Source organism: Lentinula edodes (genome assembly GCF_021015755.1).
Source record: "Lentinula edodes strain Le(Bin) 0899 ss11 chromosome Unknown C8R40scaffold_6, whole genome shotgun sequence".
NCBI classification, from domain to species: Eukaryota; Fungi; Basidiomycota; class Agaricomycetes; order Agaricales; family Omphalotaceae; genus Lentinula; species Lentinula edodes.
In genome coordinates this window covers 485320-502171 of record NW_025764312.1, presented here as the reverse complement: position 1 = coordinate 502171, position 16852 = coordinate 485320, and the positions used below count along the sequence as shown (strand labels likewise).

General features: G+C 37.4%; 4 protein-coding genes across 4 annotated transcripts; all 4 read left to right on the top strand.

Moving 5' to 3' along the window:
- Positions 1 to 7997: 7997 nt before the first annotated feature.
- Positions 7998 to 8513, top strand: C8R40DRAFT_1037621 (uncharacterized protein; the record flags this gene model as incomplete). The annotated part of the gene is made up of 1 exon (XM_046223684.1): positions 7998 to 8513. A coding segment is annotated over one exon (516 nt), but the record flags the coding sequence as incomplete, so codon positions are not given.
- A 1200-nt stretch (positions 8514 to 9713) lies between these two features.
- On the top strand, positions 9714 to 10109 carry C8R40DRAFT_1038042 (uncharacterized protein; the record flags this gene model as incomplete). Its single annotated transcript, XM_046223723.1, has 1 exon — positions 9714 to 10109. A coding segment is annotated over one exon (396 nt), but the record flags the coding sequence as incomplete, so codon positions are not given.
- A 2235-nt stretch (positions 10110 to 12344) lies between these two features.
- C8R40DRAFT_1066992 (uncharacterized protein) lies at positions 12345 to 13840 on the top strand (the record flags this gene model as incomplete). Its single annotated transcript, XM_046225849.1, has 7 exons — positions 12345 to 12414; positions 12460 to 12557; positions 12583 to 12762; positions 12848 to 12864; positions 13419 to 13494; positions 13530 to 13698; positions 13809 to 13840. The coding sequence occupies 7 exons, from the start codon at positions 12345 to 12347 to the stop codon at positions 13838 to 13840; spliced, it is 642 nt and encodes a 213-aa protein (XP_046089651.1).
- Positions 13841 to 15822: 1982 nt separating this feature from the next.
- Positions 15823 to 16084, top strand: C8R40DRAFT_1006370 (uncharacterized protein; the record flags this gene model as incomplete). Its single annotated transcript, XM_046222810.1, has 2 exons — positions 15823 to 15885; positions 15938 to 16084. Coding segments are annotated over 2 exons (210 nt in total), but the record flags the coding sequence as incomplete, so codon positions are not given.
- Positions 16085 to 16852: the final 768 nt, after the last annotated feature.

Below are 16852 nucleotides of genomic sequence, written 5' to 3'. Positions count from 1 at the left end.
AGTCTCCGTCAAACCAGAGGCCTGACTGGCCTCATAGGTTCGGTTGCTTCTGTCCGTGAAGATGTCTCCCTCCTGAATCTGAGAAATGAGTCGCAACTCAAAAATGCACCCACATCCAGAGTTTTCCACATGGTCGTGGAAGTATCAATAGGTTTGAATTGAAGGGCTTTGCGTGTCCATCTCTGCGAGTTGAGCGAAACCTTTATACTCCTTCAAGCTCCTTCATGTTGTCATGGGCTATCCGGATGGGTAAGTCACCGTCATTCTAGCATCACTATTACGATTTAGGTCATTGTGGTTCTGAGCAAAGTGAGCAACGTTTAAGATTACAGTACGTGCGGAAGTGGGCCATCGCGCTTCGCGCGTGGCATGTACGAGTCCTCATTGAAATTCTTCAGCTGTACTAATACATGTTGGGTGAGACTTATGGGTCAGCATCACTGACAATCTTGGGTAAAGGGCGCCCCTTGGGTAAAGGGCGCCCTTTGGGCGCCAACGCAAAGGATGCCAAAGGATGCGGACAAGAGTTCAGAAGGTCAGGTCACACGGGCTCACATTATACGAGATCACGTGGATTTTCCAGGAACAATCAGTCACAGCCCATAAAAGGCAGATTGCACCGCTTAAAAAGGAAAGTCATCACGTTTTTCCACGCTCAAAGTCACCGACTCTGAAAGAGGAGGTCCTTGTAGGTAGCGATCGGTAATCTGGCAGGAAATTTCCTTTTTTGGATGTATTAAAATCGGGTCTGTAGATCGGAATGCAAAGCTGTAGAAGCACAGCTTTAGTTATATCAAGGGTGTTTTTTTTTCGGGGTGAAATGCATTGGCATGACTAGGCATGACTTGATTCATTTGGCCAGCCTGAATTAGTTTGAAATTAAATGTAGCTGTTAAGCAGTATTAAGAGTCATATTATGTATGAGTTTTCAAGAATATATTTTAGTTCACAGGAGGTCTTTGTAGGTAGCGGTAATCTGACAGGAAATTACCTCTTTGGGGTATATGAAATCGGGGTCTAGATTGAGATGTAAAGTAGTAGAAACACAGGTTTACTTATCAGATTTATGAGTCATTAGTGAAGTTTTGGTGTCATAAAGTATGTAACGAAGTATGGGCTGTGTAACTGTCACTGCTGTATTCAAGTCATATGAAGTAAACAGTGTTATATGTTGAGTTATATTTATAGCTTTGTTGCAAGTCATTCTTGGTCACATACTTACTGATATTAGATATTTCGAGTCAATGCAGTGTTAGTGAAGGGGGTGGTATATATAGGTTCAGAGCGCGAATTATTATACAATTGCATCTGCGATAATGTCTTTAGTCATAGATTTACCGGCAATATCTGCTCATCAAGTATTTTTATTATCAGAGCTGGTTTTGGGAATATTGGGATTTCTCCGAAGGCAATATCTTCCAGTTATAGCTTTGGTTTCCAAAAGGATCCGGATGTTGGTCTATAGCCAATTGTACAAATCAGTTCCAAGTTCTTCATTGGTTTCCATTGGAGTAACATATGCTCGGGGGATGTTTTGGTCTCAGCATCATCCAGCATATTTTGTTAGGTCACTCACTGTTTCTGAGACAGACTTTATGCCAAGAAATAGAAGTGTTACAAAAGGCTTCATTATAAAGTATCTTCCTTGTGCATTGGAGAAAATAGCAGTGCATTCACCCAGAAAATCATTGCGGGTGCTCCGGATTGTGTCATCATTTTTCTCTATCAATGATATATTTCGACATCGTTTGCCTAAGGCAGTAAAGAACATTGACAATCTAATTGTTCAATGTCCTTTTCCCAATATCAGAATGTATGGTGTTTGTTTAGTGAGTGTTCAATGTTGGGGATTGAATGAATGTTGATTGTGTGTAGAAGAAGTTGACAGAGGGAGGTTTGAAGTCACTTGAAATTGATCTCAGTTTTTGTCATTCATACCCTGGTGAGATTGTTGTATTGAATAATATAGGGCATGCATAATCATTGTTTTAGATGAAGATGCACCAATTCAGAATGCATTATTGAAATTGGCAACCAACAGTCCATGTCTTTCACTTTTGCGCATCTCTGTTCATCCAAAGTCCAACCTACAAGTGGTCTTTGATAATCCTGCCTTCCATTTCCCTGCACTTCAGTACTTTAGTTATCATAGTCAAAAAGGATGTCTCAAGATAGGAAATTTCCTTCAGAGACATGAAACAGTGGAATGCTTCACTTATCGTGTTGCAGAGTATCATTCTTCAGAAAGTACAGATTTACAGTCTTCAAATATTCTTCATAATCTGTCAACATTTACTGGTTCAGCTTCAAGTTCCAGTATCTTGTGTGGATCACATATGCGCTGCATATCAATGATTGGTATAGAAATTATTGATGATCAGGATATATACATTGACAAATTGCTGGATGTTTTGGGAAATTCACATCCGCTTAAGAAGTTGATACTAAACATTCGACAAGAGTATCCATTGGCTATCATTCAGAAATTTGTGGATACATGCACATTGTTGACTTATTTTGGATGTGTATTGGTACGATTACAGAATGAACCAGAGGTGAGTTTAGTTGTGGTGTTATGTTGCAGGGAGATAAGAGAATGTTAGGAAATATTGCAGAAGTTGACAACTATGTATGAAGTTATTTTCCAAGGTTCATGTTGTTTGGAAAGAGTAGTAATGTGGCTTGGAGGTGTAAGTGATGAATATCTGTTTGCTCATAAGGAAGCGGTGAAATGTGCATTAAAAAAGAGTGATAGAGTAATATATGTGCAATTTAACATTGGTAGTATATCTCCAGAGTTGTTAATGCCAGAAATGTAAGTTACATGGTAAAGATAAATATGGAATTTCTATGTGTTTAGTTTGGTTCTGTAAATCTGTAGCAAAATAATGATGGAGATGACTGTCATGTATGTGTATATTAGGATGCGGCTATAATGGCATATTTAAAGTTGAAATGATGTTGTACAGCTTGTTGGTATATATGATGTTAATAGTTTAATTAAAGTCAATTCATTAACATTATATGGACCAATTATTTTTTATGTCTCCAAAAACTCAAGCAAACTCTGAAGAAAACATCTGCTCATGACCCACTTCCATACTTCAGACTGGGTCCTTGGTTGCATCAGATATATGTCATACATTCCGAGTTTATTATCGTTTTGAGTTGCTTTAGCTATTGTTCTGGAAATCCGGGCATATGCAGTAAGAATGACCTCTATCTCCGTCCAGAGAAATGGAAGTTTGAACAAAGCTCTATTGAGCAATTAGGCTTGATCATCACTAAAGGAGAAGTTCATATGGACCCTGTCAAGGTCGCTGCAGTAAAGGATTGGCCAATCCCGACCTGCCTACAACATGTTCAATGATTCTTGGTCACTGGGACGTTGATTCTAAGGAAGGGGGTAATGTCATGAAGTCTCATGATGCACCATTATTGACTCACTATTACTTGTATATATTGATTCCTCACTCTTGTTCTATATTGCATCATTATTTACAATCAATTACTCATTAGACAAGAGTAGTATATAAAGCACAGTAGACAAATCCTAGTTCCCCATCTCGACCTCTTGCTCATTGGACAACTAGATTTTCTTTTGATTACTGGTGTGATTGGCCTCTGACAGTATCTCACTATTGTTTGAGATTACCATTTCTTTCATCTGTGCTTTGTACTTGTTTCTGTGTCTTCTTGCTCTGCCACTGTCGCTGTTCAATATACTCGGGCTTCATGCCTTCTGTTTCCTGCCTTGTCATGACAAGCAGAGGGTCGGGTGGGACAGTGGTGAAGTTATTGACAACACTCCTGTTGTGTCGCTAGTTTCTGGAGATTGGGAGTAGAAGAAAGGTATGAGAAGCAGCGAAGTGGGTAATGGCAATGATGCTGAGTAGACCAAACAACTTATAAGTCCTGAGGTTAGGGTGGGGAGTACTTCATCAACAAGCCTGAAGATTTAGGGGACAAAGAGATAAGTAAGGGTGATCTAAGTTGATAATTAAACAGAGGAACTACACTATAGTACACGACAGAGCTGCACTGAAAACAAATTCAAGCTATTCCATGCATGAGTTCCATCACTGCGAATGGTGTGGGTGATATCTACTACATAGTCTTCATCTTCATTTCTAATCCAATCATGGGCCTTGGTTTGCAGCTAAACTCATGTAATCCCTTTTTGCCAAAGTAGGAATTAAACACAATCTCACATGTGGATACCAACCTCAGTTTAATAGACAGAGTAAAAGTGTAAATCAGAAAGTACAGAAATACATGGGTCTGTATGTGGGACACTGACAAGAGTTTGTAATTAACTCGCAGACCCAGACTGTCCTAGGCATGTCCCCCTTCAAGTTGAGCTATGGTTACCTGTCATTATTCAATATTGCTGTTAGTCAATGTAGTGGTATTGGTATGAATGATGATATACGGATTGTTTGAGAAGCTCGACAACATGCTGAAGCTGCTTTACATGCAGGGAACAAACAACAGAAGGAGGGATATAAGTGTGGAAAGCAAAAAGCTCAAAGTCAGGGATCTGGTCTGGCTGAGTGCGGAGGACATTTGAAAAGTTAGGGGACCAACAGGAGGGACTATAATGTGAGGAAGTAGTAATGATGAAGGAGGTTGGAGGTGACTAGTTAGGTGTCATGACATGACAGAGACAATGAAATGGACAATATTGGTTGCCTTAAATAAGTCATGAGGGTGAGAGGTATAGATTATATGTACATTGGAATCAGTTTATGAGAAATTAAATTTATGATATGATTATTTGATACCATGTAGATTTATTTACCATACAACAGTTTCAAAATCCCACAACTCAGGTTTCCGGAAGAATATCTGATCCTCCTCAACAATTTTCATCTTTTGGCCTGCATTCCAGAAGTTGGAACGGTTGATAAACCATGTATTGTTACCAATGCGAATGAAACATAGTGTGTTTATTTTCATTTTCCATTGATTGAGCAATGAAGTTGAGATTTGTTCCATATCTGTAGTCAGGTTTGGTAGTTGTAGATGCTGTAACAAGCGGAAATGTCCAATGTGATGTTCAATCTGAGATATAACAGGAAACTATGATTTGCATTTGTGAGTATGTATTCAATGGATATGTCATGATGAAACTTACCATGTTGGTGTGTGCAATATATATATGTAAATCGGTTATAGATGGAAGTATTGTAGCTAATGTAAGCAGAGATGTGGTTGAAAACTGAGAGAGGTATATGGTAAAATTGGTAACATTGCAAAGGTGTGGAGAATATGGTAGGATAGTATTTTCAAAAATAGCATCATCAGTAAGAAGTACATGAGAAAGGCATTTGAATATCGAAGCAGGTTTCAGCAGTGCCAAAGGACCAATAAATGTGTGTAAATTTGGATTGAATCCAATGTCAAATGAATTATTATAGAAAGGTTTCCAGTGGGGAAAAAAACCCTTGAGTTCAAAATAAGTCAAGTTAGGTAACTTAATGATATGTTGAAAAAATGAGGGTATTGTGAATGATAAATCAAAATTATCATTGTACCACATTTTGTTGTAGCAGGTGATTGTAATTGTAGTAAGTGAATGTGGCAAGCACAGCTTGTGTTGTTGCAGCCTGATTGCAGTATCAGAATCAAATGTCATTGTGAGGTTGTTTAGGTTGTGGCATGTAGAAGCAATGACAACATCATCAGATAAAGGTGCATGCCAACAGTTTTCTTCTAGAGTGAGAGACTTCAAACGCAGTTGAGAAGTGCAAAAGTCAGTGTATCGTTGTAGACAGCATTTGTGTATCACAACTTGTTCAAGTGCAGTGAAACTGTTTAAAAATAGAGGCAAGTTTGATGGAAGTATGATGTTGCCAAAATGAAAAGATTTCAGATGTGGTAATATGTTTGCTAAATTTCCAATGAAGAACCAAGGAGATCCATCATGAAAGGAGATATGACGATTGAGACGGAAATAAGATGGGTTCCAAATGTGAATGCTAGATGTCAACTGAAGTAGTTTAGTGGAGCGGTTTTGCCAGTTTTTCTCAACCACATGCATGAAATATTCTGCTGATGAGAAGTGAATAGTGTTGTACAGTAATGGTTGTGTAATGGAATTGAATAGGCTGCATGTGGAACTGAATGCAGCAAGTGCAGAGTAGTTGGTATGTGATAAAATCTCAATCCAAATTTCAATTGGAATTTGAGGGTTCATAACTAGACCAATCTGAGCTATAGAGGATTAGAAGTTGTATGAATAATTAGTATAATAGATTTTGCAAACATTTGGAGGAAGTATAAAGAAGATGTTCCTTTGACAATGTTGATGTCAGGAGATGAATGTTCTTAACTTAATCTTCGCTTGGTCAATCCATCTATATATCTATTTGGAAATGTATTGGTATGTAAATGACTCAAATGGTTAGGTAAGAGTCTGTCAAAAATTGTCAAATTTCACATCTATTGAGTCAAATGTGTGAAATGAATTGCATTGTAGTAAAGCTGTGTTGACTCAAAGAAGGGAGTAAATGGTGGACCATTTTGACTCATTGTATGGTTATGTGTTGAGAGTCAAGTTAATGTTGAGCTTATATATCAATACTTGTGTATGCATCATGACTCAAAGAAGGTAGTCATTGATGAAATAGTTTGAGTCATTTGATAGCTTTATGTTGGTAGTCATATTGGATGTTGTTGTACTCAGATTGAGTACTGTTGAATATCCGCTGTTGAGTTTATCTATCTATCAATATCTGTGTATGCATAGAATGTGCTGTTTGAATGATATTGAGTCATTTTGATGATATATAAGAGTATTGGAGGCAAAGAAACGAAAGCAAAGGTGCAGATTGTTGCATTTTGCTGTGTTTATCCTTGCATACTGCAATTGCTTTTGTTTGTTCTTTGAAATGGCAGATGATCTTCATGCAATGTGTGTCACTATGATATCTATGCCTCCCCCTTGGATTGATCCAAATTATGTGCAAACTATGCTCCCTTTTTTGTGTAGACTTCCGAGAAAGGATCTAATTCAGGAAAGGCAATATAAGAAGAAGAATGACTTAGTCAATTCATTGCATAGCAGATTGATGATATTTTGTAGGAAACATTTCAGCACTGACAAGTCATATATTGAAGTTCATGAATTATGTTTAGTTGAGTTTGGGGAAAAAGTTGTCAATGTGTTGCAGTCTCAATTTCATAGTCACAAGGTAAATGATCATCTTTGTGATTTTCTGAAGCAAAAGGATTTTCTTCCTAAAATTGAAATAATGTTTGAAAGGTTGTGTATGAGTTGTATTTCTTTGCTAAGGATCAGTTTTAGTGTTACAGACAGAAAACGAAAAAATGAAGTCTGTTATTCTGCTAAAACACTCTGTGGTTCATATGAGTTGACTTCTAAGAAATTGTGTTTGTTATTTGCAAGGTGTTTTCAAAAAGATTTTCAATATCTATATTCAATGACTAATGTGAATTTGATTGATACATATCTATTTAGATGTAGAGAAGAAGTTGGTCATGTTCAGCAATATAATTTGATATTTGATATCATGATCTCATTAGGTTATCCTTATAACATTGTGAAAGAAATAAGTAAATGTAACAATGGAATTAGTGATACTTCTCAAAGTGAAATATTACGTGAGCATAGGCGTCAAGGTCGCATTATACGTGCAATGAAAGATGAAGAGTTAATTCTTCCAGCATCAGATAATTGGCCACAGCAAGTGCCAAGAGAAGTCATTTTGTCTTGTATGAGAAAGTATCGCAAGATGGTACAGTATGTCAAACCTTCGATTTGTGCATGTTGTGGATGTGAAGATAGGCATAGAAAAGGAAGTTTCATTCCTGAGAAAGATTGGCCAAATTTGTTGTATTTGAAGGTAACAGATGCATTTATACTGAAGCATACACCCAAGACACGTTTTACATATATATGTCATCAACTGGATGGACTATTGTTAGATCCTAAAGGCATTCGAGCTGTTGACAAAGATTTTGGTAAATTTGAAATGTATTTATGTCAGGATTGCAAGGGTTATTTGTATCGCAACGTGATGCCACGATTGGCATTAAATAATCATCTTTATCGGGGAGAGTTGCCTGATGAATTGAAAAATGTTACATGGGTGGAAGAGATGGCTTGTAGTCTGTATAAGACAACAGCACATGTAACACGTATTTATGGTTCTAATAAGTCTAGTGATCCATTGCAAATGCATGGAAATGCTTGTGCTCATCCACTTGATATATGTTCTGCAGTGAAGATACTACCTTGGACACCTACAGATCTAAATGATTTGATTAGCATAATCTTTGTGGGTCCTAGAAAACTGACTGAGAAAGATCTTCAAAAGTTAAAGCCATTTTTTGTTAGGCGGGAGGTGATAAGAAGACTATTAAATATGTTATGTCATCATAATCAATTGTATATGGGTTTACCTCCTCCTAATGCAGAACATCTTGCATTGTTTCCTGAATATGGTTTACTTCCGGGACTGGAAGAGCGGATAGTGTATGATCATAAAACAGATGTTGAGACTGTTTTTAGAAAAGAGACAGAGGGTTTTGACGAACATCCTGGTGCAATAGTTGAACAGGAGTCTTCTGATGAAGTTCTTCTTGAAAAGTCATCTGTATACGATCCTGAATCTGTAGATGTTCCAGCAAGATATATGGCTGCAGCTGCAATACATAATATTGCGGAGAGATTAGTACAAAGTGCAGATAATCATGGTGACTTTATTTTGAGATATAATAAAGATGCTATTGTTGAATATAATAATGCTGATTTGTTTCCAGGAATGTTTCCAACATTATATCCTTTAGGTATAGGTGGGTTTGAGGATAGTAGACAGTGTCCTAAAGTCTCAATTGAAGCTCATGCAGAACATTTGTTAGATGATTCATCAAGGGTGTTCCGATATCATCATTTTTTTTCTTTTGTGATTCTTAATTTGATACAACGAAGAAAGGCACATCTACATACATCAATATCAGTAGCATCACAAAAGTTTGAGCAGATTAGTACTGCCTTATTATCAGTTACTCCATATGTTCTATCTAGTTTGGCAAATCATTTAAAGCATGAAAAAGATGTTAGCCATTTCACTGAGGATGAGCGAAATGCATTTCGGCTATTGAAGGAGGTGAATTTTATATCTGCAAAAATACCAGGGTCTCAAGCAGCTAAAAGTAAAATACGCCAGAACATTCGGAGCTATTATGCCTATTTTGGATTACCACATTTATTTGTTACACTCAATCCTTCTGCAGTTCATAGCCCTGTATTCCAAGTAATATATGGAGATCAAAATGTGGATTTGTCAGCAGATATGCCTTTCATTGTACAACCACGTTCTGAGCGGGCATACCGTCTTGCATGCGATCCTGTGGCTGGTGCTGATTTTTTTGAATTTATGTACCGTACAATTTTTGGTAGTTTGTTTGGTTGGGATTTTGAAAAGGGAAAATCAGTGCAAAATGGTGGTATATTTGGACATCTGCGTGCTTTTTTTGGGTGTGCTGAATTAACAGATCGGGGGTGTTATCATGGACATTTTTTGATATTTTTGCGAGGAGGTCTGAATCCAAGTGAGGTTCATGAGAGGATGCACAATTCATCTGAATATTGTAAACAGTTTTTTTCATTTTTTGAAGATATTATACATCATCATTTACCTAGTGTTGATTATGATATAGTTGATAAATATGAACCTAGAACTGAGATGGCTCCTGAAGTACCTGATAATCAAAGTGAAGATGCAGTAGCACAATGGCAGCAATTGTTTGATGAGGAACATAAGAAACTGGGTGAAAAAGTTCAGAGGCATAGATGTCGCCCTGTTTGTTTCAAAGGTAGAATATCTAATAGTCAATGCCGGTTTGGGTTCCCACATGATATTGTTGAAAGTTCATATTTTGATGCAGAAACTAATTCAGTTATTCTTGCTCGTAAGGAATGTGATGTCAATGGTCATAATCCTGTTTTGCTAGTATATGGACGGCATAATCATGATATTAAATGTATTCTATCTGGTAAAGCAGCTAAAGCAGCAATGTTCTATATATCTGATTATATAACAAAAATGCCTATTAACACAGATCAATTATTGTCATTATTGTCAAACGCAGTTGCATCTCTAACACCAGAGGATTTGGATGGTAGTCCGATCTCAAACACAAAAAGATTGTTACATCGGTGTTTAACTCATTTTGGGCAAAAGCAACAGATTCATGCTCAACAATGTGTTCGATATCTTCGTGGATTAGATGATAGTATGTCTTCTCATTGCACAGTACCAATGCCATCAGCTAACTTAATGTATTTTGTCCGGAGTAACTATTATCATAGTAATGAGACAGAAAGTGGAATTAATGATGATATACCATTGCAGTTTACAGTTGATAGGAGTGGAAAATTTACACAGAATAATCAGGTTATTGATTACTGGTATCGAGGCCCTGGTTTGAGTGATATGTGTTTCTATGATTTCATAAAATATGTGTTTATTCAACCAAAATCTAATACCCGTACTGTGTATACATCAGATACACGGGTTGGTGTATTGAGGAGATATTCATTATTGATGCAACATCCTTTGCATGCTTCACATGAGCTTATAAGACGGACTTATATTGAGCAGGGTGATGTTGGGAAGGAGTTAGTACCTGTCATGATTGGAATGGGTGCACCTCGGGCAACATCAGATGATTATATGTTGTTTGTTGTTGCCCATTTTAAACCATTTTCAGTATCGATGCCATTGATAGATACTCAGTATTCAATAGAAGACACTTTTTCAATGATGCAATTTGGTACAAACCATAAAAGAGTGATGATGAACTGGGAAGAAATACATGAATGTACAGACCAGCGAGATGCAGAGCGTTTGCGGAAACAAGCAAATGTTGCATCAAAAATGCATACTGATGATAGTAGAGAAGTTGACCATGTTGAAGATGGTGAGAGTATCAATAATATTCTACCAGTTAGAAGTAATAATGTTCAGCAGAAAGAGAATGTGCAGCTGGAATATATTAAGCTACTGCGCACTGATTTGTTATTTTCAAAATGGTTGAGTTCTCCTCCAAGAAATATGTTAAGTGAACTACAATCAGATACATCAATTTGTATTGACACCTTGACTGATAAACAAATGGATGAGTGGTGCAAAGAAGCTAAGGAGTTAGGTGAAAAATTTTCTGCAATGCGTCGGCAACGCACAGACATCAACAATCAAGTATCTGATAGCTATAATGCGGTTTCAATTGTTATGCATGATACATATGAGAATTACCCCAATATGTGTAACACAATGTCAGGAAACAGTAAAAAACAAAAAAAAGCATTAACTCCATTGGAGTTGAAGAAGGAAATAATGACACAGTTTGAATTGAATCAATCTCAGCAGCAGGCTTTTGAAGTTATAGCTTCTACTATAATTTATCGGGAAGTTATGAAGTTACCAGATTGGATGAGCCGGGATGCATTAGTAATGCTATTAACTGGACCGGGAGGTACAGGAAAGACACATGTTGTTCGTGCAGTGCAAAAGATTATGGATTATTATGGCATGCAAAATGGCTATCGGTCACTTGCACCAACTGGTACAGCAGCATCACTTATTGATGGAATGACAATTCACAATGGTTTGAACATTCAAGTTAATGAACATAATAATGGAAAGTCTAAGCGGAAGGTAGGACAAGATGATGAGCATATATCTGTTTTTGCTAGTGTGAACAGAAAGACAACATTAAGGGCAGAATGGAAAGATGTATGTTTGTTACTGATAGATGAGGTGTCTATGTTGGATTCTATCCTTTTAGCAGAGATTGATGCAGCATTACGATATGCTAAGGAAAAACCAGATGATTATTTTGGTGGTATAAATATAATATTTGCTGGAGATTTATTTCAGTATCCACCTGTTGGTACAGCATTATATACTCCAATTCGATCATCTGGACCACAAACTGTGAATGAAATGAAACGTCGTCTAGGTAGGTTTGCATGGAAGGCCATTAATGAAGTTGTAATATTGACAGAACAAAAGAGGATGGAGGTGGATGTAGAATATGCAGCAGCTGTTTCACGGCTTCGGATTAGAGAATGCACAGAAGCAGATGTTGAACTTTTCAACACGCGAGTAATAAAGACTGCAAACAATCCAAATGGAGTTACATTTGAAACTAATGAAGAATATCAAGCATCTATCATTGTTGCAAAGAATTCTATCAGGCAGTCTCTGAATGATTTCAAAGCTAGTGCTATATGTGAGAAAGAAGGCTCTCCTCAACTTATTCATGTTCATGCATATGATGAAATTCAATATAAAAAGCATCCAGATATCAATATGATTGGGTGTAAACATTATCCTAGTAAATTTGAACAATTGCAGTTGTTGGGTATTGATACATCTTCTGGTAAGTTGAGAGAAGGACTTCCTGGTGTTTTGAAGTTATACATAGGTATGCCAGTTGTTTTAAAGCACAAGAATTTGAATACTGAGCTTGGCATAACAAATGGTGCAAAGGGATTTATTAGAAAGCTTGAACTTGGTTCTGATGTAAATGGTTTCACTTATTGTATAGGTGCATTGGTTGAATTTCCAAATAGTAAAGTACAGCTTGATGGATTACCAAAAGGTGTATATCCGATCAAACCTCGTAGATGGCAGTATAATGCATTCATATTCAGTGAAGAAAATCAGCAGATATTGGTATCTGTTACAAGGTTTCAAGTACCATTTGAGCCTGCTTTTGCACTTACAGGTCAGTCTGCACAAGGATATACACTTGCATTTGTTCTTTGTCTGTTACACTTGGGTGGATATGGTGCATATGTAGCTGCTTCTAGGGTGAGATCCCGGAAAGGTTTGTTTATTACCAAAAAGGTGACATTGGATAATCTTAACAGTCCTGGGATTCCATATGAATTATGGTTTGAAACTCAAAGGTTTCAAGTAATGGCACACAATACTAAGTTAAAGTGGGGATTCATGAAAGGGGAACTGCAAGAGATACCTGATGCAGAATCTGAGAATAGGGGCAGTTTTTCAAAGATACATTATAATTTTCACATTGATAATATGAAACATGACATGAGTCAAGAGAATACTAGCACCATAAATCATTCAAAAAAAAGGAAAACATCATATGAATACAATAATTCAACTGGTTCCGACTACAAATTTCGTGATAATGAAATAGCATATTTACAAGCTCATCAAAGATTTGCCACCATTGGTCCAAAGTGGGATCCTGTCAATTGGAGTTGTGCATTTGATGTTGCATTAGTAGTACTGTATAACTGCTATTGCACAATGTCAATAGAAGGACGGCGTAATTGGACTTCACAATCACAATGCAGAGAATCATTTGACATATTGTTATTGCTACATAATGATATACATTTGCAAAAATTGCAGTCAATATGGTGTAAGATGCGAGATAGGTGGCGAGATGTGCTGTTTTCAATATATGGTTCAGAGTGTGAAAGATATGGTAATGTGTTACTTTCAATATCAACCATTTTGCAGTATCATTTATCAAACAATAATGATGTTCCATTTTCATTCTTGGATACTGCAAATGAAAGAGAAGTTTGGAGGTATAGCTCAGTGGCATCATATAATCTCATCAGCAAGCTTGCCGAACCTCTATATTCGTATTGTGATAATATTGAGAATGTGCAGGATTTTATAGACAGTAGGTATCAGATGCTGTTCTGCACTGGAAATACATTTTCACCACGCAATTGTGCAGGTGAAATAGCACAATTAATGATGTTTGAATTACATGATGTTCAATATTTGCAGCCTTCATTCCGAATTACCGTGCCATCCAGTGATGGAAGTGTGAATCTTGAATATAAATTGAATGCAATAGTATATTATGGATGTAATCATTTTGTCGGAAGAATGTTGAATGAAAATGGTATCTGGGAGTTTGATAGTCAAGTGAATAGTGGAGAATTTAGTCGTCATCATCCAAGTAATGATATTATGAAGTTGGACTTGAGAACATTGAAAGAGTATATTGCTTATATATATGTATATGTTTATGACAAAATAGTTCATTAGTGTTACAGGACCTATGCAAAAGGGTGTGTGTTCAAGATATACCAAGCTGCGACTTGGAGATGTTGCAGCACTACTTAAATAGGTATGGGAAGTGAACAAGGGAGCATTGGGGAATCTGGTATGTGTGAGGTAAATGATCGAGATGAGGACTAAATGGGGATTGTTGCGGCGGAAGGGTCTTATGGAATGATGTATTATGAGAATCTGGGGTGCATTGTCGAGGCTGAGTTGAGGCAGGGAAGCTTATGGAGGAGGTGCCCGGGAGGTCCTGGGGTGAATGGGGCAGTCCCGTGGGGAGCTAGAAGAATGAGGGGGGGGGGTTCTTTGGAATCGGGTAGGGGTATGGTAGGTTGGTCAGGGCATGACAGATATAAGTGAGTGAAGAACCATTGATATTGATGCATTAACACTATTCATACATTCTGAATTCTCAACAGAAGTCTTGTATGCATTGATTATGCTCAGTTTGCTTTCTATGACAAAGGGTCAAACTGCAGCTTCAGGCTGTTCAATGAACAAATTTAACAATGGTCCGAATTGATTTCAGGAGGTTGTTGACCTTGTGGAAGATATGGCTTTTGATGATGTTACACTCCTGAAGCCATCAAGCTTCAGGACAAGTCGGCAATGATGCAAACACTGTGAGATTGGACTATAGAAATGATCAGCAAACATCATCTTCAGTATAGTCAATATCATTGGAAGCTTTCTATTTTTCAAGGAAATGTCCTGTTGTTGGCTTTTCTGTCAAAATAGAAAATTTTAAATCAGATTGCGATGGTGGCATAAGGTTTATTGCATATTGGTAGTAAAACTCCCAGTATGTACTTGATGCTATTGTCAAAGAGATTGTGTATCTGAAGAAGTTAGCCAATTTTGTGACAATTGGAGGAAAGTAAATCAAGGATATCCATAAACATTTATTTTAGAGCTATAAATCCGATCTTGTATATGCCACTTCAGCATGTTCGATTATGGCACGGACAAAGGCGAAGGAATTACACTTGAACATTGAGGCATCTTGTTGCCTTGAAATATGTGAACAATGCACTACAGAATATTGTGGATGTGTAAGATTCAAAGTGTTGGGCAAATTGTTGAATGCTAATCTTTGTGTGTATTTGAATTTACCATTATGATAAGTATATGCATTATTGAATGTGGGACTGGGACAGGTTATTTGTTGCTGGATCATTGGATGTCGTTCTCAACACTATTGCTCAAGTACTTATAGCCAATTTACCTATCAAAATCTGTCATGTCTTGCTTCTGTGGACTTTCCCCTTGTATTTCCACAACTCCGCTTCATCACTTGTTTGTGTTTCTGATATTCTATGCATCATTTTTATGATGTTCGTAGTAAATATAAACAGTCACTCCAGCTGCTACATGACATATCTTTGTGATAGCCTCATGTACAGTGTATAGGTTGGGGACCCTCCTTGGAGTTGCTGAAGATGTCATTGTCAAATCTTACCTGGAAATTCTGGTTCCTGTTAGTACAGTGTACTAGTACCCGGCAACAGGGTCTGACACATTTCATCTGCATATATTTCCTTATTATCTATTTTTTTAAATCTCTGTTTGACCTCAATTCTATTTGACCTCTCTGTTTCCCATGTCTGGTTTGTTTCTCTCAATGCTTTGTCTATGGTTCTCCTTTGAGGCTCTACAAGTCATCTTTCATCCTCTGGAAGTTTCCATGGGTCTCTTCCTAGCTTCTGTCACTCGAATTGAATTTCATGCATATATTCCAGTAAATTTTAATATGGATACATACATTCACAAAGTACCACTTGGTGTTTGTGTTAGTGTTGCACATTTTAATTTTCTGGCGTATGATCTGTTTTGCTCTGAATATGTAGCTTTTTTCCATGGTGTTAATGTGCACTATGATTCCGCTTTGGAGCATACCAATGGCAGCTGTAACCGGAAACACATTAATTTTGAAGTCCTCAGAAGAGGATCCTGGTGCAGCCATGATCATTGCTGAACTTTGTCAACAAGCAGGTGAGCAGGTGAGGAGAATCAATAAAGTCTTGCAGTGTGTGATACTCATACAACACACAATTTAAGGTTTGCCACCTGGTGTACTGAATATTGTAGACGGTGGGGTTCCTATGGTAAATCTTTCATCCTCTGGAAGTTTCCATTAGATTCCCGGTTCTGCTTTATTGCTTCGTAAGCTCCCCAGAAAACCCCACTTGCATTGGTTACACCTCCCCCTCCATATCAAAGTGGTGGTTATACACGTGTGGGACACTTTATTGGGGGTACCCAAGTTCCATAACTACTTGTGGTTAGTTTGCCCTTCAGTAGTATTGACAATGCCCCATACCTCCTCATCCGGCCTAGGCGGTTACCACATTTGCTTAGGCCTAGTCTGGGTAACACCAGAGCAGGCTTTCAGTGCTGGGGCCTCACAGAATCAATGTGATAGACATGTGATGTATTGCTGATATGCAAAACAAGAAAAGATGTTCAGATGAGATTTAATATGAGTTATAATGAGGACCATTCAAGTTGAGCTAAGTGGTCAGTAGTAACTTTTTTGGTGTATGTTTCATAGCATTCATCAGTCAATAGTTGTCTGGGAAACCAATTCCATACATATTCCTACAGATGTGAGTGTGTATGAATAGCTCTTGTTGAGATCTATGTGATGCTTAGTTTGTTGTTTTCTTGTGTGGTTTTTAGGGAATTGTTGAGGATGTACAGAGGCAAGCCTCTTACTGCTTCAGACAATCAGTAAACATTTTGAGATGCCAAACCCACATGTC